General features: G+C 44.7%; 1 protein-coding gene across 1 annotated transcript in view; it reads left to right on the top strand.

Annotated features, from left to right (window-relative positions):
* The window catches only part of MGAM2 (maltase-glucoamylase 2 (putative)), a 96,887-nt gene that overhangs the window by 46,747 nt on the left and 27,761 nt on the right, over nt 1-22,379 (top strand). The window contains exons 19-31 of the mRNA XM_064290360.1: nt 423-479; nt 982-1,106; nt 2,157-2,245; nt 3,319-3,368; nt 10,705-10,878; nt 12,852-13,007; nt 13,830-14,078; nt 15,486-15,640; nt 16,654-16,822; nt 18,083-18,179; nt 18,774-18,886; nt 19,532-19,657; nt 21,357-21,485. Coding sequence (XP_064146430.1) covers nt 423-479; nt 982-1,106; nt 2,157-2,245; nt 3,319-3,368; nt 10,705-10,878; nt 12,852-13,007; nt 13,830-14,078; nt 15,486-15,640; nt 16,654-16,822; nt 18,083-18,179; nt 18,774-18,886; nt 19,532-19,657; nt 21,357-21,485 — 1,689 coding nt within the window. The remainder of the gene's footprint in view (nt 1-422; nt 480-981; nt 1,107-2,156; nt 2,246-3,318; nt 3,369-10,704; nt 10,879-12,851; nt 13,008-13,829; nt 14,079-15,485; nt 15,641-16,653; nt 16,823-18,082; nt 18,180-18,773; nt 18,887-19,531; nt 19,658-21,356; nt 21,486-22,379) is intronic.

Raw genomic sequence — 22,379 nt, 5'->3', positions numbered from 1 at the left:
ATGCTTATCAGCCAAGAGACATGATGGAGTGCTCCTGTAATCATGCCCAAGCCCTGGGAGCTGATGTTTCCACTGGACCATCTGATGGCAGGTCCTGCTAGCCAGCAAGGGATCTGCTGGGGTGCTCACCATCCCCTCCCACCTGTCAGATTACATGAGTGACTCATGAATGGATATTCTCTGCTTCTCTTATAAAGCATGGGGGTGTGGAAGCAAAAGAGACTTGATTTCTAGTTAGAGCTCTGCTATCTCCTGGCTTTGGATGAACTGCTCAACCTTTCTGAGTTTGTGTTTCCATGTGTAGGCTGGGATGATCCCATCCATCTCTAGGATTGTCCAGATGAGCAAAGGCTACAACAGGGAGGTGTTTTGTAAACTGTGAAGGGCCATATTCACATTACTCATTCTTATTGCTTCCCTAGGATGTAGACCAAGTGAATGCCTACATCCCGGATGCTATCTGGTATGACTATGACACAGTAAGTGAGGCAGCCCCTGTGGGCACAAGAGCTACCCATGGCAGAGGGCAGTTTTGACGGAGCAGTCTTGGGAGCTTGGGATGGGAGCACAATACAGGGTTTACATTTTTTTTTTTTTTTTTGACTTGGGCAACTTTTCTGCAAGAGAGCCTTTCTGAATGTGTCATGACATGTTTTGAATAACTGGAATAGATATACAGAAATATTTACTATCTCAACCTGACCACCATGCAGCTGTTGGGACTAGCCCTGGCCTGTGGCTGAGACCACCTGGAGAAATGAAGCCCAGTTATAAGCCACAGCACGGTGTAATGTAAGGAAATGGGGTGGGTTGGAGTCTCAGCTCTGCTCTTGACTTCCTGTATGCCTTGAGAAGTCACTTTTTGCTTTGGGGGCACTCATTTTCTCTTCTTTAAAATGAGGTCACTGAACTTGATGATCTCCAAAGCCCCTCCAACCTCAAAGAGCCTATCACCTGATCTGTTTTCTTTTTGTTGATTAGGGAATGGCCATCCAATGGAGGAAACAATGGGTGCAGATGCAATTCCCCAAAGATAAAATAGGACTTCACCTTCGAGGGGGCTACATATTCCCTACCCAGAAGCCAAACACAACCACAGAGGCCAGGTACACTCCTCCCTGTTGTAAGGAGGGAGTGCTCTTGAAGCTCCAGTGGGCGGGCTCCATGAGAAGGCAAACAGGGCCTGGGAGTGGGTTACCAACGGGAAAATGTCTCAGCAATCACCCTCCCCTCTGTCAAGGTTGGTCCAGCATGGGCATCTCAGTCTGCAGTTAGCAGGGGAAAAGCTAGCCTTCGCTCCATTGTACTTCCGTAGTCTTGATTTTTGATTGGAATGAGTTTATAGGAATAGTCAAAATAATCAGTCATGAGGACTTCCCTAGGGCCGGAGATTGTTGTCATGTAGATTCTGAAGGCATAAGGGAATGCAAGTTAAAATAGAGATTGTTGTTGTCTTGTGCTGTTGAGTTGACTCCAACTCATAGTGACCCTATGTGACAGAGTAGAACTGCCCAAAAGAGTCTCCAAGGCTAGAATCTTTAGGGTAGCAGATCTCCAGGTCTTTTCTCCCACAGAGCCACTGGTGAATTTGAACCGCCAACCTTTCTATTAGCAGCCAGGCACTTAACCAGTGCACCACCAAGGCTCCTTAAAATATGAGATAAGGCTCTTCATACAAGCCTCAACACAGCTTGCAGGGCAAGAACTCAGATTTGAAGAGGACAGTTTGGGTTTCAGCTCCAGCTCTGCCCGTTGGTACTAGTAGTGTTACCTTGGGGAACTTGTGCTTCTGTTTCTCCTTGGTAAAATGGGGATGATGATGGTTCTACTTTTTAGGGTTAAGATGAGGGTTAAGTGAGTCAAGATGCATAGGAAGCTTGGAAGAGAACCTGGCACATTATAAGCAAGAATGCATGTTGTTAGTATCGTCCTGTTTTCGGCAGGAACTGTCCTCTTCCACCATTCTTCTCATGCTCACGTGCTACAAACCTCCGCTGCCTACTCAGGCCCAATTTCCATCTTCCCACAAAACGTCATTATCTACTCTGTTTCTGGGATAGACCCAGGGGCTACCTGTCCATGGGGTGTGGAGGGAGTGGTTGAGCATAGTGCCATCTCTTCTTCATCCTCTGAAATGGAGACTTGCTGTTTTACAGCCGGAAGAATTCCCTGGGACTTATCATTGCCCTGGATCACAAGAGGGAAGCTAATGGGGAGCTGTACTGGGATGATGGCGTGTCCACAGGTAGACCTCCCCGTGGCCCCTCACTGTGCTTCTCAGTGAGACCTAGCCTTACGGGCTGCCCAACATGGCACTACACTGCCATCCTTGTTGTTTATTTCTGCAGCTTAGACTCATTGGGTTGAAGAGCATTCTGAGAGTTTGGGTTATGTCAGCCAAGCACTATGCATTAAAATAGACTTCAAATGTGTACTTTTGACAGAATGCATGTTACTGACTCTACCAAGCCCATAGACATAACTGGGTTTAGTTTATTTATTCTCTTTGCTGGATATCATTATTAATACCAAATAATACATTTTTGTTGTTGTTGTTAATGGCTTTGTAAAAACACCACTTTGGTTACTGTTAAGGGAGAAGTATCTCATCTGTATTGCATGTTTCCCCACTGTAAGAATTCCATGTAAATACCTCACATAAACTTATGGTCTGTGCTTATGGAAAAATCCTACCCTGCAGAGAATTAGCATTTATTGATATCTCTTGGTTATTAGGAGTCCCTGGGTGGTACAAATGATGAAAGCATTTAACTGCTAACCTAGAGTTTGGGGAGGTTTGAGCCTACTCAGAGGTAGGTCAGAAGAAAGCCCCGGTCATCTACTTCATAAAGATCAGCCACTGAAACACCAGGGAGCAGAGTTCTGCCGTGACACACACGGGGTCACCGTGAGTCAGAGTTGATGCGACGGCAGCCAGTCTGGTTCATTTTCTGGCTTATTGGCTATTTACTGTTGCATTATATGCTGGGGCTATAAAGACGAATAACACGTAAACACTTTCTTTGAGGTCCAACAGGAGAGCAAGGATGTGCAGGTAGATAACTATAATACAAGCCAGAATGTGTTAAATGCCCGAAAAAATGGTACCACAAAGTGCCTTGAGAGTTTAGAGGAGGGATCCGTTAGCCCACGGATGGAAGTGTTTCAGGAATCCTCCGGGGGGCAGATGGCACTGGCGAACAATGGGTGGAATGTGGATGAGCAGAACTAGATACAAAGGTTTTCCAGGTGAAGAGAAAAGCGTGACCCAGCGCCTCGAGTCCCCTGGTAATGGCGCTCCTCTGTCTTTCTCTTTAGATGCTGTGACCAAAGAGAACTATCTCCTGTATGACTTCTCTGTGGCCTCTGTAAGTACAGTTTTTTAGGGACACATGGTGTGTGTTCCTTTCTGTGGTTGCTTGTGGGGGTTTGGACTCATAGATGCTTGGTCACGTGGACTAGGAAGAGTGAGTGCTGGGCTGTGATGGTCTGGGAAGGAGCCAAGTTAAAGTGGATTTAATCCGTCTTGGGTAAATAAACCAGCTGCCGTGGAGTTGGCTCCAACTCACGGCAATAAGCCTATTAAGAAAACAAAAAACAAAAAAAATGTGAGTTCTGTGAAGAACTTGTTTTCTCTGGGGAAAAAAAAGCGTCACCTTTTGAGTTTTAGGAGACATGTCCTGTCTTCCAAGATAAGTGACCCTGCTTGAAGGGGGCAAGTGTGAGTGTGGTGCAGGCAGGGTGATGAGTGTGAAGTGTCTTTCTGAGATACTTCCACCATGACTTTCCTTTCTGGCCCCTTAAGCCTGACCTTGGGCACAGGCATCAGTGATGGCTTTGAGAGTCGGAAGATGCAGAACCTCGCGGGCCTTGTCTATTTCCCCAGGGGACTGGGAGGAGGAACGGGGCAGGGCAGGCAGGTGGGGGGATTCTAATTTGGTTTTCTTAGAAGTCTGATCATGCGTGGACAGAGAATTTTTTTATGTGTGGAATGTGTCTCCCTAACTTCTTTCATTCTTTTTTTTTTTTTCAACTCCTAGTATTTTTAATTAAACTTTTTATTTTGAGATAATTTCAGATTCACTTGCAGTTTTAAGAAATAGTACAGAGAGATACCTTGTCCCCTTTCCCGCAATGGTACAACCTGTAAAAGTGTAGCACAGTATCACAACCAGGATAGTTATACTGAGGCAGCCAAGGTACAGAACGTTCCTGCCACCACTGGAGCCCCTTTACAGCCAGGTCCACTTTCCCCTGTCCCCACCTCCTCCTTAAACTCTGGCAGTCACTGCTGTTCTCCATTTCTATACTTTTGTCGTTTCTGCGTAGAGTGGAGTCACGCAGTATGAAACCATTCATGACCGGCTTCTTTCATTAAGCATAATTCCCTCCAGATTCATTCAAGTCGTTGTGTGTATCACTAGTTCTTTCCTTTTTCCTGATGAGGACTAGTCTATGGTCTGAATGGCCTATCTTTTGTTGAAAGTTCACCCACTAAGGGACACGTGGACTGTTTCCAAGTTGGGGTGTTACAAATAAAGCTTCCCTGAATATTCACGTGTAGGTTTTTACGTGAACGTAGGTTTTCATTTCTCTGAGATAAATGCCCAGAAGTGCAATTGCTGGGTCACAGGGCAGTTGCATGTTTAATTTTACAAGAAACTACCAAACTAATTTTCCAGAATGGATGTACCATTTTACATTTGCTCCCGCAGTGTATCCACTTTCTCCGCACCCCCATCAGTATTTGATGTTGTCACTATTTTCCGTTTTAGCCAGTCTGGCAGGTTTTCAGTGATGCGGCATTGTGACTTTAATTTGCATTTCCCTGATGGCTAATGATGTCGGACAGCTTCTCCTGGGCTTATTTGCCACCTATATATCCTCTTGGGGAAATGTTTGTTCACACCTTTTGCCAATTTTCTAATTGGATTTTGTTATTTTTTAATTGTTGAGGTTTGAGTGTTTATTGTATATCTTAGGTATTAGTCCTTTGTCAGATATGTGTTTGCAAATATTTTCTCACCATCTCTTTTCATCCTCTGAACAGGGTCTTTCACAGAGCAAAATTTGAAAAATTTGATGGATTCACCTTACCCATTTTTCGCTCTACAGATCATGCTTTTGGTGTCAAGTTTGCGAACCCTTCGCTTAGCTCTAGATCCCAAAGGTTTTCTCCAATTTTTTTCCAAAAGTTTTATAGTTTTGCCTTTTATATTTAAGTCCATGATCCATCTTGAGTTAATTTTTGTGTAAGATGTCAGTTTTAGGTCAAGGTTAACTTTTTTTACCAATGTATGTCCAATTGTTCTAGCACCATTTTTTTTGAAAAGGCTGTCCTGTCTCCACTGTATTGTTTTTGCACCGTTGTCAAAAATCAGTTGGGACACCTAATCTTTTTAGTCATTAAACTGCCTTTTTTCCTCTAGTCTTCAGTTGCACCTTCTTCCCTGTCAGATTGTCTTTGTCACTTTATGAACTGTGGGACCCTTAATACATTTTTTTTTGCGGGGGGGGGAGTTTTTTGATTACCTTTTCAATCTCTTTTTTTTTTTTGTTATGGGTCTATTTAGTTGTTCTACTTCTGATTGTGTTAGTTTAGGTAGGTAGTGTTTTTCTAGGAATTCTTCCATTTCTTCTAGGTTTGTAAATTTGTTAGGGTACAATTTTTTGTAATAATCTGATATGATTCTTTTAATTTCAGTTGGGTCTGTTGTGATATGGCCCATCTCATTTCTTATTTGGGTTATTTGTTTCCTTTCCTGTTATTTCTTTAGTCAGTCTGGCCAAAGGTTTATCAATTTTTGTTTCAAAGAACCAGCTTTTGGCTTTGTTAATTCCTTCAATTGTTTTTCTGTTCTCTCAGCTCTAATTTTTATTATTTGTTTTCTTCTGCTGCTTGATGGATTCTTTTGTTGCTCACTTTCTATTTGTTCAAGTTGTAGGGACAGCTCTCTGATTTTGGCTCTTTCTTCTTTATGTGTGCATTTATTGATATAAATTGACCTCTGAGCACTGCTTTTGCTGTGTCCCAGAGGTTTTGATAGGAAGTGTTTTCATTCTCGTCGCATTTATGAATTTCTTTATTCCCTCCTTAATGTCTTCTGTAACCCAGGCTTTTTTGAGCAGGGTATTGTTCAGTTTCCAGGTATTAGATTTCTTTTCCCTGGTTTTCCTGTTATTGGTTTCTACTTTTATGGCCTTGTGGTCTGAGAAGATGCTTTGTAATATTTCGATGTTTTGGATTCTGCAAAGGTTTGTTTTATGACCTAATATGTGATCTATTCTAGAGAATGTTCTATGTGCACTAGAAAAAAAAGTGTACTTTGCAGCTGTTGGGTGGAGTGTTCTGTATAAGTCTATGAGGTCAAGTTGGTTGATTGTAGCAATTAGATCTTCCGTGTCTCTATTGAGCTTCTTACTGGAAGTCCTATCCTTCTCCGAAAGTGGTGTGTTGAAGTCTCCTACTATAATTGTGGAGGTGTCTATCTCACTTTTCAATTCTGCTAAAGTTTGTTTTATGTATCTTGCAGCCCTGTCATTGGGTGCATAAATATTTAATGTGGTTATATCTTCCTGGTCAATTGTCCCTTTAATCATTATGTAGTGTCCTTCCTTATCTTTTGTGGTGGATTTAACTTTAAAGTCTATTTTCTCAGAAATTAATATTGCCAGTCCTGCTCTTTTTTGAGTGTTGTTTGATATATTTTTTTTTCCATCCTTTGAGTTTTAGTTTGTTTGTGTCTCTAAGTCTAAGGTGTGTCTCTTGTAGGCAGCATATAGACGGATCATGTTTCTTTATCCAGTCTGAGACTCTCTGTCTCTTTATTGGTGCATTTAGTCCATTTACATTCAGCCTAATTATAGATAAGTATGTGTTTAGTGCTGTCATTTTGATGCCTTTTTGTGTGTGTTGTTGACAATTTCATTTTTCCACTTACTTTTTTGTGCTGAGAAGTTTTTCTTTGTAAATTGTGTGTTCCTCATTTTCATAGTAGTTGAATTTATGTTTGCTGAGTTGTTATGTTTTTCTTGGTTTTTATTTTGAATAATGGAATTGTTATACCTCTTTGTGGTTACCTTAATATTTACCTCTATTTTTCTAAGTAAAAGCCTAACTTGTATTGTCCTATATCGCCTTGTTTTCCTCTCCATATGGAAGATCTATGCCCCTTGTATTTAGTCGCTCTTTTTGATTATTGTGATTTTTTACATAATGACTTCAATGATTCCCTGTTTTGAGCATTTTTTTCTTTTTAAAATTAATCTTACTTTGTTTTTGTGATTTCCCTATTTGAGTTGATATCAGGATGTTCTGTTCTGTGACCTTGTGTTGTGCTGGTATCTGATATTATTGATTTTCTGACCAAACAATTTCCTTTGGTATTTCTTGTAGCTTTGGTGTGGTTTTTCTAAATTCTCTTAGCTTGCGTTTATCTGTAAACGTTTTAGTTTCACCTTCATATTTGAGAGAGAGTTTTGCTGGATATATGATCCTTGGCTGGCAGTTTTTCTCCTTCAGTGCTCTATATATGTCATCCCATTGCCTTCCTGCCTGCATGGTTTCTGCCGAGTAGTCCAAACTTATTCTTATTGATTCTCCTTTGTAGGTGATTTTTCTTTTATCCCTGGCTGCTTTTAAAATTTTCTCTTTATCTTTGGTTTTGGCAAGTTTGATGATAATATGTCTTGGTGATTTTCTTTTTGGATCAATCTTATATGGGGTTCGATGAGCATCTTGGATAGATATCCTTTTGTCTTTCATGATGCCAGGGAAGTTTTCTGCCAACAGATCTTCAACTATTCTCTCTGTATTTTGTGTTATCCCTCCCTGTTCTGGAACTCCAATCACATGCAAGTTATTCTTTTTGATAGAGTCCCACATGATTCTTAGGGTTTCTTCATTTTTTTAAATTCTTTTATATGATTTTTCAACTATATTGGTGTCAATTGCCTTATCCTCCATCTCCCCCACTCTGCATTCTAATTGCTCAATTCTGCTCCTCTGACTTCCTATTGGGTTGTCCAGTTCTGTAATTTTACTGTTAATCTTTTGGATTTCTGAATGCTGTCTCTCTATGGATTCTTGCAGCTTATTAATTTTCCCACTATGTTCTTGAATAATCTTTTTGGTTTCTTCAACTGTTTTATCAGTGTGTTCCTTGGCTTTTTCTGTAGATTGCCTTATTTCATTTCTGAGGTCATCCCTGATGTCTTGAAGCATTCTGTAAATTAGTTTTTTATATTCTGTATCTGATAATTCCAGGATTGTATCTTCATTTGGGAAAGATTTTGATTCTTTTGTTTGGGGGGTTGTAGAAGCTGTCATGGCCTGCTTCTTTATGTGGTTTGATATCGACTGTTGTCTCCAAGCCATCACTAAGATATTGTAATGATTTATTTTATATTTGCTCACTGAGTCTTATCTTGTTTTGTTTTGTTTCAGTATACCCAGATGGACTACTAGATTGCGCTGTCTTGATTGTTGTAGCCTTTGAATCACTTATGTCCTATTACCAGCTGGTTTGGGCTGTTACCAGATATTTAAGCCTAAGAGTCCATTCACTATTCTTGAATAGAATAAGCTTAGGTGTTCTGATTTTGGGTCACCAAGTGTGTGGTGTAGACTGTCACCTATTAACTTAGAGGAGTAGTGGTGATAGTTGTGTGCACCAGATTCTAGTAGCAGCCGGGGGTCACACTCCGGGTGGGAGGGCAGGATGCTGACAGCCTTCCCCCATGTGCCAGTGAGGTAAGTATGTCTCTATTCCTAAAGCAGTTTGGTGGGTGGGCTCTGTACCTGAACTGTAGGCACCCAATGCATGTACCTCTAAAGACTGGTAGGTGTCACTATCCTCAGACCCCTTTGGCAGGTGGCTAGGTGGTTTGGGTGGAGCTTCAGCCCTCAGTTCTCTGTTGTGGATCAGTGAGGGCTCTGTTTAACAGGTAGAGATATCAGACCTGGAAAACTTGTCTTTCCAGTGATCCTAAAACAATTACAGTCAGATCTCTATCAGAATTACCCTTGCATTATAATAGCCACCTTGTTCCCTATAGGGATGAAAGCCAAAGACTGTGGATCTCATATGCTTGGCTGGAGCTGGTTCTGTATTTTTTTCATCCCTGGGTTGTTAGTAGCTGCTTCTCTCAGGCCAGGAGAGTGGGGTAGGAAAAAAAACAAAACCACTCCATGGCCCAGGAAATTCCAATGTTAATGAAGCCGCCTGGGGCAGGGAGGGGAGGGATCAGATAGATAGGAGAGAGTAGCACCCAGCAATATAGACAAAGTTACTTATCTTGCTTGGTGATGACTATTTTATCTGAGATTCCTGAGGGGCGTGTAGCCTGTGTGCCCTGGCTGGGTCGAGATTGACCCCTAGCGTCAGGCCCGCATCCTGTGCTTGAGCTGTCTCAGGAGCCATGGTCAGCTCCTCCACTCCCAGTCCAAAGCCCAGCGCCAAGGTTCCCCTGCTGGGATGCCGCACTCCAGGCTCCAAAACCAGTTGCTGCCTACCAGTGACTTCTCCTCCTGTCAGCTGCATTGTTGCATTGCCTGCATGCGCTGGCTGGGCTTCCCCCAAGGTCATTTCAGGGGGCTAGGGCTGCGTCCTGTGTTTGCGCTGTCTCAGGAATCCGTGCTCAGCTCTCCTGCACCCAGTCCAAAGGTCAGTGCCAAGGTTTTCTGACTGGGACTCTGGTTCCAGGCTCCGAAAACAGTCGCTCCTTCCCCATGGTTGCTCATTCTCTCGTTAGCCGTGTCAGTGTGTGGCCTGCTTGCACTGGCTGAGTCTCTACTGAGGTTACCCCAGGGGGCTAGGGGTTAGGGCTGTGTCCCGTGCCTGCCCCGTCTCAGTAAGCGGCAATCTGCCCTGCCACTCGGCACCAGGGAACCGCGAGGGCTCAAGGCTGTGGAGCGGGACACCAGTTCCAGAAGCAGTCACTGCTTCAGGGCATGCCGTTTCACTCCCGTGTCACTCAGGTCAACTCTTTAGTTCTGTGTTTAATGGCCAGGGTTCGTAGATTGTCATGTATGTGACCGATTCACTTGTTTTTCCGAGTCTTTGTTGCAAGAGGGATCCAGGGTAGCTTCTACCTAGTCAGCCATCTTGGCCCCGCCCTCTCCCCGTAATACGTTTTTAAAATTTCTCTGTGCCTCAGGCTCCTGAGCTGAAAAGTGGGGATAATCATAGCACAAACCTCGTAGTTTGCGGTCAGAATTGAAGAATATGTGTGAAATGCTTAGCATAGAGCCTGGCATATAGCAAGCATTCGTAAATGTTAACTCTTACCATCGTTAGTAAAAGAAAAAGAAAAAAGGCTGTTTGGGTACATTTTTGTGTGTGTGCCTGAATCTCTATACCTTTGTGTGCCAGAGATTCTCTGTGTGTTTGTGCCATTTGGTTTGTTTTATGGGTTTCCATCTTGTCTGCTTGAGAAATCCGTGAAGTCAGGACCGATTTTCTCAGTGATGGAATCAATAAAGAAACAGTGAACCAGAGCAGGGAATAAATAGTGCTAAAAGACCCAAGATTTTGAAAGGCTGGGCTAACAAGTTTTCATTCCCTGGGATGGTTGCTGGCAACATTTAAAACCTCAGAGAGAGAAGAGACACCTTTGATCTCGGAAAGAGCTGTATTAGGCGTTATTTGGGAGCTGCTTTAGTAGGATTCACTTAATCTCTGAACTGACTTTTTTCCCCCCCAGAACCGTCTACAGGCAAAGATTATAAATAATTATACGAACCCTGACAACCTGCAATTTACAGATATCAGAATCTTGGGAATGGACAAGGAGCCGGCTAATTTTACTGTCATAGTTAATAATGTTCACACCCTCTGTTCAAACTGTTCAAACGTTGCCTACAGTGCCTCAGCAAAGGTGGGTGTTGCTCCATTCCACAAGGCATGCAGACAGCCTGGCCGGAGGCTCAGCCAGCTGGCCCTCCCTGGCTCTTTCGACTTTGGGCAGTGGGCCGTCCACCATAGCCCAGGGAGGATGCAGGGAAACATGGCATGCTCCTGGTGGGCCCCGAGCAGGGTCTACACCAAGACCGTGGAGAGGACAGTGGAGGAGGGGCCCTGGGAGAAGGCATACTTTTTGAGCAAATGTAAAACCAGACAGGGTGATACCTAATATGACTTAGTGAAAATATTGCTTACCACATGGCCGGACTCTGGAGACCGTGTTCACATGTTTGTCCTCTCATTTAAACTAAAGACTCCCTTTGAGAGGCAAGTGATAGTGTTCCTTAGGGTTTCAAGCTACTTTTATACTGTTATAAGAGATCCCTAGGTAACACAAACAGTTAAGCGCTCAACTACTAGCTGAAAGTTTGGCGGTTTAAACCCACATGGAGATACCTTGGAAGACAGACCTGGCAATCTGCTTCCAAAAGGGCAAACTGGAGGGTCCAGATGCCTGTGTCTGACCTGGGCCATGGGGAAGAAGGAGTCACCCAACAACCCTATCTGCAGGAGACCTGCCCACACCTTTCCACCTACACTTAGAGGTCACAACCTCCAGGTGCTTCCACCAGCTCTCGTGCTACATTGACACCCTTGAAGGTATTTCTGAATCTTGAATTCTGGAGGAGCATAGTACTTGGGCTGGGTACCAGGAACTCGAGTTGGATGATTTGGGGGAAGAGTGTAAACATGACCTTACATTTTCAGTACATCTACTGCTTGGCAGACACTGCTCTGAATGCCTCATAGATATCATCCCATTAGAGGATGCCTCGGAAGACAGGCCTGGTGATCTGCTTCTGAGAGATCACAGCCTAGAAAACCCTATGGAGCAGTTCCACTCTGCACACATGGGGCCATCATGAGTCAGAATTGACTTAACAGCAACCACCACCAACAACATCATTACAGAAAATAAGAATGAGTACAGCACAAAGGGTAATTCTGTTTGCTCTTATTGAATGGTTTTGGTGTTGCTGGATGCTATGGAGTTGATTCTGACTCATGGTGATCCCATGTGTTACAGAGTAGAACTGCCCCATAGGGTTTTCTTGGCCGTAATTTTTATGGAAGCAGATCACCAGGTCTTTCTTCCACAGTACCACTGGGTGGGTTCAAACCACCAACTTTTAGGTTAGCAGTTGAGTGCAAACCATTTGTGCCACCTATGGACCTTTTATTGGGTAATCAGTTACATGATCGTCCCTGATGAAAGGTTCCAGTGGACTACTTCAAGTGCTGGGGTTCACTGTTTCTAGGGCAGCCCATGTCCATTTTAGCAACACTAGGGCAGGGGATAGATAACAGTGTGGTTTCTAGACTTAGGCAGAATGGGCTTAAATCCTACCTCTACCGTTCACAACTGTGAGGTCTCGGGCAAGATATGACACCTTTCTATACCTCAGAGTCCTATTCTGTAAAACAGACGTAGCTATAGTATTCACAGCACAGAGTAGCTTTTTAGGATTAAGTGAGGTAATGCATATACAGTGGTTATCACAGTGCTTGGCCCTGGAAAGTGCTCACTAAAGGTTATTAGGTTATTAAAGGTTATTGCTGTTATTGCCATCATTATTAAAATTGTTCAGAATGACACACTGAAAAATCACAGCTCTACCTATGACATGTGCTCCCTGACATGATGAAGCCTGATTGACTTCCACAATGGCCCCATGAGGTCAAAAGTTCAGGATAAATCAAGGTCATTCTCCTGACAGGGAAGTCAAAGTCCCAGAGAAGAAAAAGTCATATTCCAACCATTCCAAGGCAATGTGGTCGGAAGGAGGGATAGTGCGGCTACCAGTCCTGAGCTTCAGGCCAACAGGGACATGATCAGTGTCTCTGGCTCTCCCAGTTCATCACTGTGGCTCCGTCCTCTCTCCCTAGGTGGTAACCATCACTGACCTTGAGGGGCTGGTACTGGGACAAGAGTTCTCCATTGAGTGGACGCTTCCCGTCAGTGACCTGGAGAAGTTCAATTGCTACCCTGAGGATCCCTCTGCTTCGGAAGAGAGCTGCAAGCAGCGGGGGTGCCTGTGGGAGGTAATTGTTAGGACTGGGGTCACCATGCTGGGCGGGGGGCTGTAGGAACTGTCTCCAAGTAACTGGGCACCCAGAGGACACCTTTAGCCTTGGTGTTTGAACAGCGATTGTTCTCCAGGAAGAAAAGGACGCCGTGCCAACTGATGCACTTTGTCAGATATCCCAAAACACATCACCACACCAGCTCTTTCTCGGCCAGCCTCGTCATTAAAGCCCCCCTTTGTGAACTTAGCAGTCGTAGGTTGGGTTTGCGCTGTGCACTGAGTGTGCTAAGCATCCTCCTTCCATCTATTGGACAGAGGCAGGAGGCGAGGGCGGGGCTGTTCCTCTCCATTTGAACAATGAGCCACCAGTTGCCGGTGTGTTGACTCTGACTTACAGTGACCCCGTGTGTGTCAGAGCAGAACTGTGCTCCACAGGGTTCTCAATGGCTGAGTTTTCAGAAGCAAATTGCCAGGCCTGTCTTCTGAGAGGCCTCTTGGTGGACTCAAACCTCCAACCTCTTGGTTAACAGCCAGGTGCATTAGCTGTTTGTACCACCCCGGGACTCCCTTTGGACAATAGAGGGAATGAAAACCAGAGAACCTGGTGATTTCTGCAAGGTTACCCTTGGCAACAAGGTCACTTACCCTGGATCAGAGCCCTGCCTACAGTTCCATTCCCAGGCCTGCTTCCTGCTGGCCCCTCACCAGTACAGGAGGCCTGGGTATGTCATTTTGAAATGGCCTGGTGTTGGAGACTTAGACCCTGGGAACCACCTTCTTTGGCAAGCAGAGCCTGGAAACTTGGCAGGGGGCTGACCAAGACCCCCGTGTTTTCCAGCTCACAGATGTCCCTGGAGTGCCCTCCTGTTACTATGACACCATCCCCAGCTATGCTGCCAGTAATATCCAGTACCTGCCCACGGGCATCACCACGGACCTCACTGTCCTGCCAGAATCCCTGAATCTCCCTCCAGCAGCGAGTGCGCGCCAATTGCCCTGGGCCCCCGCTGCTGATCCTCTCTCTGCCAGGATTGACATCCTCCAACTGAGTGTGATCTACCACACAGAGAGCATGCTGCAGTTCAAGGTAACAGCCTGCTGCTGCAGGTCCTGGGGCTCACCAAGAAGCTCTGAACGAATGCGCAGCTAGGCCTGGGGGCCGTGGAACATCTGCCATCCAAATGTCTCATTTTACAGATGAGGGGCAGGTCAAGAAGGGAGCAGGTGGCCTCAGAACCACCAGGCTGGGGATGAGATAGCATGACAAGTGCTCCAGGCCACAGGCATCCCCAGGGAATCATCCTAAGCCCTGAGAAGGTTGCCCACAATGTGATAAACCCACATGACCGCACTCCCTCACTTGCAACTTAGAGCGGCTCCCAGCAGAGGTTCTCAAACTGGAGCTGCGTCACAGCCGCCTGCAGGGCATGTCAGAACCCAGGTTTCAGCCGCCCAGAGTTCCAGATTCAGCAGGTCTGGGGCAGGGCTGAGAACCTGCATTTCTAACAAGGTCCCACACACTAGGGACCACAGTCTGGGAGCCACAGTCTGCTCCATTCGAAAGAAGTAGGAATGAGTCACATTTGTGTGCTAGTGACATTAAGAAAAGTATTTAAAAAAAAAAACTCATTGCCTCTGAGTGGATTCAGACTCATAGTGACCCTATAGGACAGAGTAGAACTTCCCCGTAGAGTTTCCAAGGAGCGCCTAGTGGATTCAAACTGCTGACCTTTTGGTTAGGAGCCGTAGCCCTTAACCACTATACCACCAGGGTTTCCTTTTTTTTTTTTTTTAAGGTGAAACTAATTTTACTAACAATTTCTTCAACTACTGCATTAAAAATAGTATCAGTTTACCATGGAATCCGTGTAACTACCACGAGATAGTTTACAATCTGTTAATTGTACCGGGTCTCCAAAATCGGGAGGGGGTTTTGCACATTTCAGACCAGTGCATTGCATGTGCCCTGTGCGTCGGTGGGCACGGCATACACACACGTGCACTCTCACACACACTCACATACATATTAACACTCTGACATATATACACACTCAACACACACATACACCACACACGCATACACGCACACAAAAGCTCACAGTCACTTGCGCAAACGTCTTCACACACACTCATACACACACACACTCACACTCATACACACGCAAGCCCACACAGCCACAGGCACACACTCAATGCACACGCCCATTCGCACACTCACACCCCACCCTCTCTCTCTGTGTGGTGGTCCTCAGTACTGTGGAATCACAGCCTTTCTGGGCTAGGGTCCCTGGCTTTGAATGAACCTCACCGAGGCCTCTGCCTCTTTCTCAGCACAGGGGTGGATGGGCCTCTCATCTATTTGCAGCAGAATATTTGATGCCTCATGTTGTGGTCCAAACTGGCTAGAAAATATGGGAACCTAGTTGTCTGGGCTGGCATGGGGAGTTTTAGGTCCAAGATTCCATCAGGAAGCCTCTTTCTCTCTCCTTGCCAGATCTACAATTCTGCCAACAAGAGGTACGAGGTCCCAGTGCCCCTCAACACCCCAGCCACCCCAGTGGGCTCCCCTGAGCAGCGTCTGTATGTTGTCAGCGTCCAGACCAATCCTTTTGGGATCCAGATTCGACGGAGAAGCTCCAACACCGTGATGTGAGCAGTACTTACTTGGTCTAAGAAGCAGTGTTTCTAATTAGAGCAGGCGAAATATTCATCAAAGAGATTCTATGTGAAATGTGTGTGTTCATGTGGATTAGAGAGAGTATATCTATTTCTCTCTACTTCCATGGGAAACTCATATTTGTTAAGAAGAAAAATTATCAACCAAAGCATTCATAAGAATGAATTAGGTGCTTGATTTCAGAGAAGTAAAAATGTATGTGTTAGTCATCCTCCTTATTAAGCAAGGAATAGAGAACTGTATTTAATAAGTATGACACGTAAGCCAAGATATAAATCAGTTCTACATCATGGCTCGTTAAGAAATGACAAACGAAGAAGCAGGAGAGAGAGGCAAAGACTCATGAGAGCAAGATGGCTCTTCACTGTCTTTGTGTTGATGCCCCTGTAGACCTCCCTCCTCTCACAATGCTAAACATGAAAGGAGCTGTGTTTCTCACCCTGTCCTGCTGAACGGAGGAAGTCAGGGACTGTGCTTTGCCTAGGGCTGAGGCCCCTTCCTAGTAGAAGCTTTCACCTGTGTGTGCACAGGTATGCTTCCTGTGGCCAAGCTTCCCTTCTTTGTGACCACGTGCCTGGTTTTCAGTCTGTCGACCCTTTGGTAAGAAGCTCTTTGTCCAGTCCAGAAAAGTTGTTGTAAGAGTTTCACACATTTCATTGGAAATTTTGCTGAGACCTTATTCATTGATTTTTATGCCCATTCAAGCTGATATGCCCTGCCCAAGAGCTAGAAATAAAGAGATGAATGAGACATGGTTCCTGTCCTCAAGGAGCTCTAGGCCCAGAAAGAAGCTCTCTGCAGAGCACAGAGTGAAAAAAACAATCAGAGCTTTGGCAGTGAGTCACGGGCCCCTGTTAGGATCTGGGCCATCTCACGGTATTCAAACCTGGATGTACAGCTAGATGTAACTCAGGTATGCCACAGTGCAGAGGTGTCTGGGCCCCTGGGGTGGGTTGACACCGACACCTCTGCCCTTGTGTTGCAGCTGGGACTCTCAGCTCCCTGGCTTCACCTTCAACGACACGTTCCTCTCCATCTCAACTCGCTTGCCCTCCCAGTACGTTTACGGCTTTGGGGAAACAGAGCATGAAAGTTTCAGAAGAAACATGAGCTGGAATACATGGGGAATGTTTGCTCGAGATGAACCCCCAGGGGTAAGGACAAATAAATAAATAAGGAAACCCACTGCTGTCGAGTCAATTCTGACTTATAGCGACCATATAGGACAGAGTAGAACAGCCCCATAGGGTTTCCAAGGCTGTAATCTTTACAGAAGCAGCCTGCCACATCTTTCTCCTACAGATCGGCTGGTGAACTAGAACCACCAGCCTTCCGGTTAGCAGCTGAGTGCTTAATCACTGTACCAGCAAAATAAAAAACACAAACCTGTTCTCATGGAGTTGATTCCGACTCATAACAATCCTACCGGACAGGGTAGAACTGCCCCACGGGGTATCCGAGGCAGGTGAGAGGAAGATGTGGTAGTCTGCTTCCACAGAGATTTACAGCCTTTTTTAAAACCCTATGGAATCACTATTGACTCAATGGCAGTGGGCAGGAATCTTCACGGAAGCCAACAGCCACACAGCTTTCTCCTGTGGAGCAGCTGGTGGACTTGAACACTTGACCTTCTGGTTAGCAGCCAAGGGATTAACCACTGAGCCACCAGGGCTTCTAAGGGCAAAAAGGACAACAGCCAATAGAAGCAGTTCTCTCTAGGTCAGTTCATTTTAGCCTTTAAGCTCATACATGGCACCTTATTCAAGGAGCCCTGGTAGTATAGTGGTTAAGCACTGGGCTGCGAACCAAACCCACCAGCCACTCCTTGGGAGAAAGATGTGGCCGTTCGCTTCCATAAGGGTTAGAGCCTTGGAAACCCTATGGGGCAGTTCTACCCTGTCCTATAGGGTCGCTATGAGTCAGAATCAACTCAAGAGCAATGGGTTTGCTATTTATGTAGCTTCATCTTCCATTGATGAATCCTATGGTCAGATTTTTGTTGTTTCTAAAAGATTTATATATTTTCCCCCCCATGGACTATGCCTCTGATTTACTTCACAAACTTTTATTTAATATATTCTACCTGTCAGACACATTTCTAAGTGCTTAGCTCTAATTTTAATAAGACATTGTCTTTGCTCTCAGAGAAATTGACTGTGATTGAGAGAGACGCAGAAATAATAACAGCATGTAATCAGTGCGGTGATAAAATGATGTAATAATAAACAAGGTGGGCATGGGGGGGCTCAGCACTTGGGTGGGAGAGAGGGGTCAAGGAGGGCTTTGCAAAGGACACGGCATTGAGTTGAGTCTCTAATGTGGAGTAGGAGTTTGCTGTTTGGGTTATGATGTGGAAACACTTTCTTGGATTTTTTTTCTTTTGATTACCCACCTTCCCCCATGACCTCCCCCAGTACAAGAAGAACTCCTATGGTGTGCACCCCTACTACATGGCACTAGAGGAGGACGGCAGTGCCCACGGAGTGCTCCTGCTCAACAGCAATGCCATGGGTAAGCCTGGGCACCCTCCCTGTGCACCCTATAAACAGCTGTGACCACCTTATTGGGATCTGGGATATCAATACAAATGGTACATTCAAGATCAAGGAAAATGGAATAAATAAACTGATTTTCCAATCATCCGTTCATTTATTCAAGGTTTATCCAGAGCTCTAGGCCAGGTAATCGATCTGTTTCTGTAAAGATTTTAGCCAAGAAAACTCGATGGAGCTCAGTTCTATTCTGTCACACATGGGGCCTCCGTGAGTCAGAATTGACTTGATGGCAATGGGTTTGGTTTGTGTGTTGGTTTAGACCAGATATTAGACATGAAATGTTGACTAAACACAGTGCCTGTTCTTGTGTAATTTTATATGGCTGTGACCTTGTAGTTCTTTTCATAAAGTGATATACAGTGTTGAGACTGTATATTATGTCGGGAGTGTCTGCAAACCCATCTCTGATTCCACTGGGTGAGAAGACTTTCTAGAAGGTGGGCATTAAAAGAAGAGAGAGAAAGCAGTTTAGCACAGTTGAGGGCAGGTTCCCTATCTGGGCGGTTTGACAGCTTCAATGATGTTCCTTGTCTTCTATCCTTTCTTACAGATGTGACCATCCAGCCCACCCCTGCCCTGACATACCGCACCACAGGAGGGATTTTGGACTTTTATGTGGTTTTGGGGCCAACCCCTGAACTTGTAACTCAGCAGTACACCGAGGTTGGCGGCTATTCCATCCATTGATAAATCATCAAATTCTTGCCGGGTGTTACCACATTCTTAGGATTGTGCTAGGCCCTTAGGTGTCCCCACTGTGTTATTGCTGTCTTTTCTGAAATCCAGCTTTGAGCTATGGGGACATGAAGGCGTATTAATATCTCTTCCATGTCGTAGTTGTTGTTGTCAGTTGCGGTCTTTCCAGACTCACAGTGACCTTATGTATAGCAGAACAAAACTTTGCCTGGTCCTGTGCCATCCTCACAATTGTTGCTTTGTGTGAGCCCATTGTTGCAGACAATGTGTTGAGCCATCATGTTGAGGGTCTTCTTCTTTTTCGCTGACCCTCTAGAGAGACATATCTGTATCTTGGCTATTTGCTGGATAGTCTTCCTAAGAATCTCTGGAACCACCAAGTTCTCCAGTTTCCTAGAATGGAAGTCCTCGACTACAGGGAAACTTTGTGGAAAAGTTTGCTATCATTCTGCCACCCCATGGCTGTTCTGCTTTTATTTGTCTTTATTTTTCTTGTGTGAGGACTCACATGGACAGCAATCAGTAGAAATGGTCAAGGTGCTTCAAGAATAAACCCACAGTTCTTTCTTCCCTAAGAAGGTTACCTTGACCCATTCTTCTCTTTGATTCTAGCTGATTGGCCGGCCAGTGATGACTCCATACTGGGCCTTGGGATTCCAGCTGAGTCGCTATGGATACTACAGTGATACGGAGATCTCCAATTTGTATGATGCGATGGTGGCAGCCCAGATCCCCTACGTACGAAACTTCCATTCTGTGATATAATTAGTTATGGGGATTTGTGGCCAGCTATATATTGGAAACACGCCCATAGAAATTACTGATGTGACCATATTTCAGTATTAGAAGAAAATGTAGAGATAGCCTAGTGTGGAATTTGCTGCTTTTTAAATGTATTTCTGCTACCCTGTTAACATGAGGGCTCAAAGCAAGCTTTGCATACGTGCTTCAGCTGGCAGTGGTGAGAATGGGGGTGCTGGTGTCCCCTGCCTCTTTTCAGGAGTGTCTTGCAGTAGCCATGGCTGGGCTTAATCCACAGCTCTGGGACTTCTAAATGGCAGTTGGAATCCCTGGGTGGCACAAATGGTTAGGTGCTTGGCTACTAACCGCAAGGTTGGTGGTTTGAATCCACCAAGAGACCCCTTGGAAGAAAGCCCTGGCGATCCGTTTCCAAAAGGTCACAGCCTTGAAAACCCTGTGGAGATGTTCTACTTTGTAACACATGGGGTCACCATGAGTCAGGATTAACTCTATGGCGTCTGGTAAGTGGGAATTTAAGAGCTTATACTGTGACTATTCTTGGAGAAGATGGATGTAAGTGACAATATGAAAGAAAACAACTAAAATCAAGCCTTCGCATTCTCTAAAACATGCACACACACATATATGTACCCTACTATGACAATGTAGCCCCCCAGAGAAGCCACAGAATTCAACTAATTGCCCTCAACAGCAGAGTTTCACAGAAGGTACGCTCTTTCTCCTCTTACCATCAATTCCTCATCACTCATTCCCTTTCTCTGCTTTTGAGTCTTCTCCTGAGGTCTTGAAGGAATTAATGCTTGGAAGATGAGAATGAAATGGAGTGCTGTGATGTCCTCATCAAAAATAATTTGACACAAACATCTAGGTTTACCATATACTACTATTCTACAGAAAACTATAAGTTTTTCTTTACTACTATGATATGTTCTTATTAAACAGAAATTGAAAAAGATAGGAAAGTAAAAAGACAAAAAAATCCAAAAATCTACCTTAGCAATCAATGTTAATAATATGTCAGTTCATTATTTTCCAAGCTTTGGCTTAAAAATGAGTCTTTTCTCCCCTAAACAAGTCTTACTGAGAATCTTAATGCAATAAAGGTGATTAACCCCTTCAGGAAGCATCTTGTTTCTCACCTGAATATTAACCTTTTTAGGCATCATTCAGCATCATGGGTTGAGTTGATCTCATGAGTGGAAACCCGGTTGGTACTGTGCATAGAGAGAAGGGAAAACATGGTTCTCACCTCAAGAACCACCCGGACCTGTGAGGTGACAGAAACATACACCTTCTAGAGAGCAGTAGCATGGTGTAGTTCTAAATGCAAACAAATTCAGTCAGGTCTACTGTATTAAAAAAGACCCGGATGTACAGTCGTTTCTCTTTCCCAGCTACATCCTGCTTTCCGCCCTTGAATAATTCAACAAGCACTTTGTTGGAAGGCTCTAGGAGTTTGAGGTTTGATGAGTGGGGAAAACAGGAACTGAGGGAAGGAAAGGGGAGAGAATTCCAATTGGGGAAAGAAAAGGGGGAGAGCTAGGCAGAATTGAAGGGTCAGTGTAGGGGAGTCAGGAGGTAAGAGCTCGGGGCACCTGGGCCCCGCAGAGGAGCCTGGGTACCCTTGGGTGGGGGGCTGCAGGGTCCCGAGCACAGTGCTTGCTCCTTTCGGCAGGATGTACAACACGTTGACATGGACTACACGGAGCGGAAGCTGGACTTCACCCTCAGCCCCATGTTCAAAGACCTCGCCCACCTGGTTGACCAAATGAAGGAAAATGGCATGAGATTTATTCCCATTTTGGTAGGTGTCCAGACAGGTTTGATTCTGCTTTGTTTTTGTTCCTAGGTCCAAAATAATACCATTGGGGGAAACTGGGTGGGAATACACAGGACCTCCCTGTACATTTTTCCCAATTTCTTATAAATCTACCATTGTTTAAAAATTAAAAAATTAAAAAATGGCCTTTGAAAGGTGAAGCTTTGTAATATTTATTTATTTATTTTATAACTGCTTTTCACTGGAATATAATCTATTATTACCCTTTTCTTAGTAGGGTTAGAAGTAGGCTGAAACACTGAATATAGAAGAGCAAAAACATGTTTCACTGTTGAGGCTGGGCCTCGGAAGGAATAGCAAGGCTCGGGCTTATTTCCCCTTCATCAAGTGCAAGAACAACAGAGTTAAGATCCAGTTTTGTTTTCTGTATTAGAAGCTGCCTGGCTTGATAAACACAGAGCTAATCACCTGCAAATGGTCCTGCCTTCCAGCTTACAAAAAATTAGAGAATTATTTGTTGACCTTTGTTCATTCGTTCCTTCATTCAAATATTTATTGAACACTGGCTATTTGAAAATCAGCCCTGGTGTTGCTGTGGCTAGGCGTTAGGCTGCTAATGAAAAGGTCAGCAGTTCAAATCCACCAGGCTGTCCTTGGAAACCCTACAGGGCAGTGCTACTCTGTCCTATAGGGTCACTATGAGTTGGAATTGACTCGATGGCAATGGGTTTTTTGTTTTGTTTTGTTTTGGTATATATCACTATAGTGGCCCTATAGGACAGAACAGCGCTGCCTGTAGGGTTTCCAAGGAGCAGCTGGCGGATTCAAACTGCCGACCTTTTCGTTAGCAGCCATAGCTCTTAACTACTACACCACCAGGGTTTCCAAGTGATATATAAGTATATATATAACCAGCCT

The sequence above is a fragment of the Loxodonta africana genome, chromosome 8 (assembly GCF_030014295.1).
Source record: "Loxodonta africana isolate mLoxAfr1 chromosome 8, mLoxAfr1.hap2, whole genome shotgun sequence".
Lineage (NCBI taxonomy): Eukaryota > Metazoa > Chordata > Mammalia > Proboscidea > Elephantidae > Loxodonta > Loxodonta africana.
This window is presented reverse-complemented; position numbering and strand designations above follow the sequence as displayed.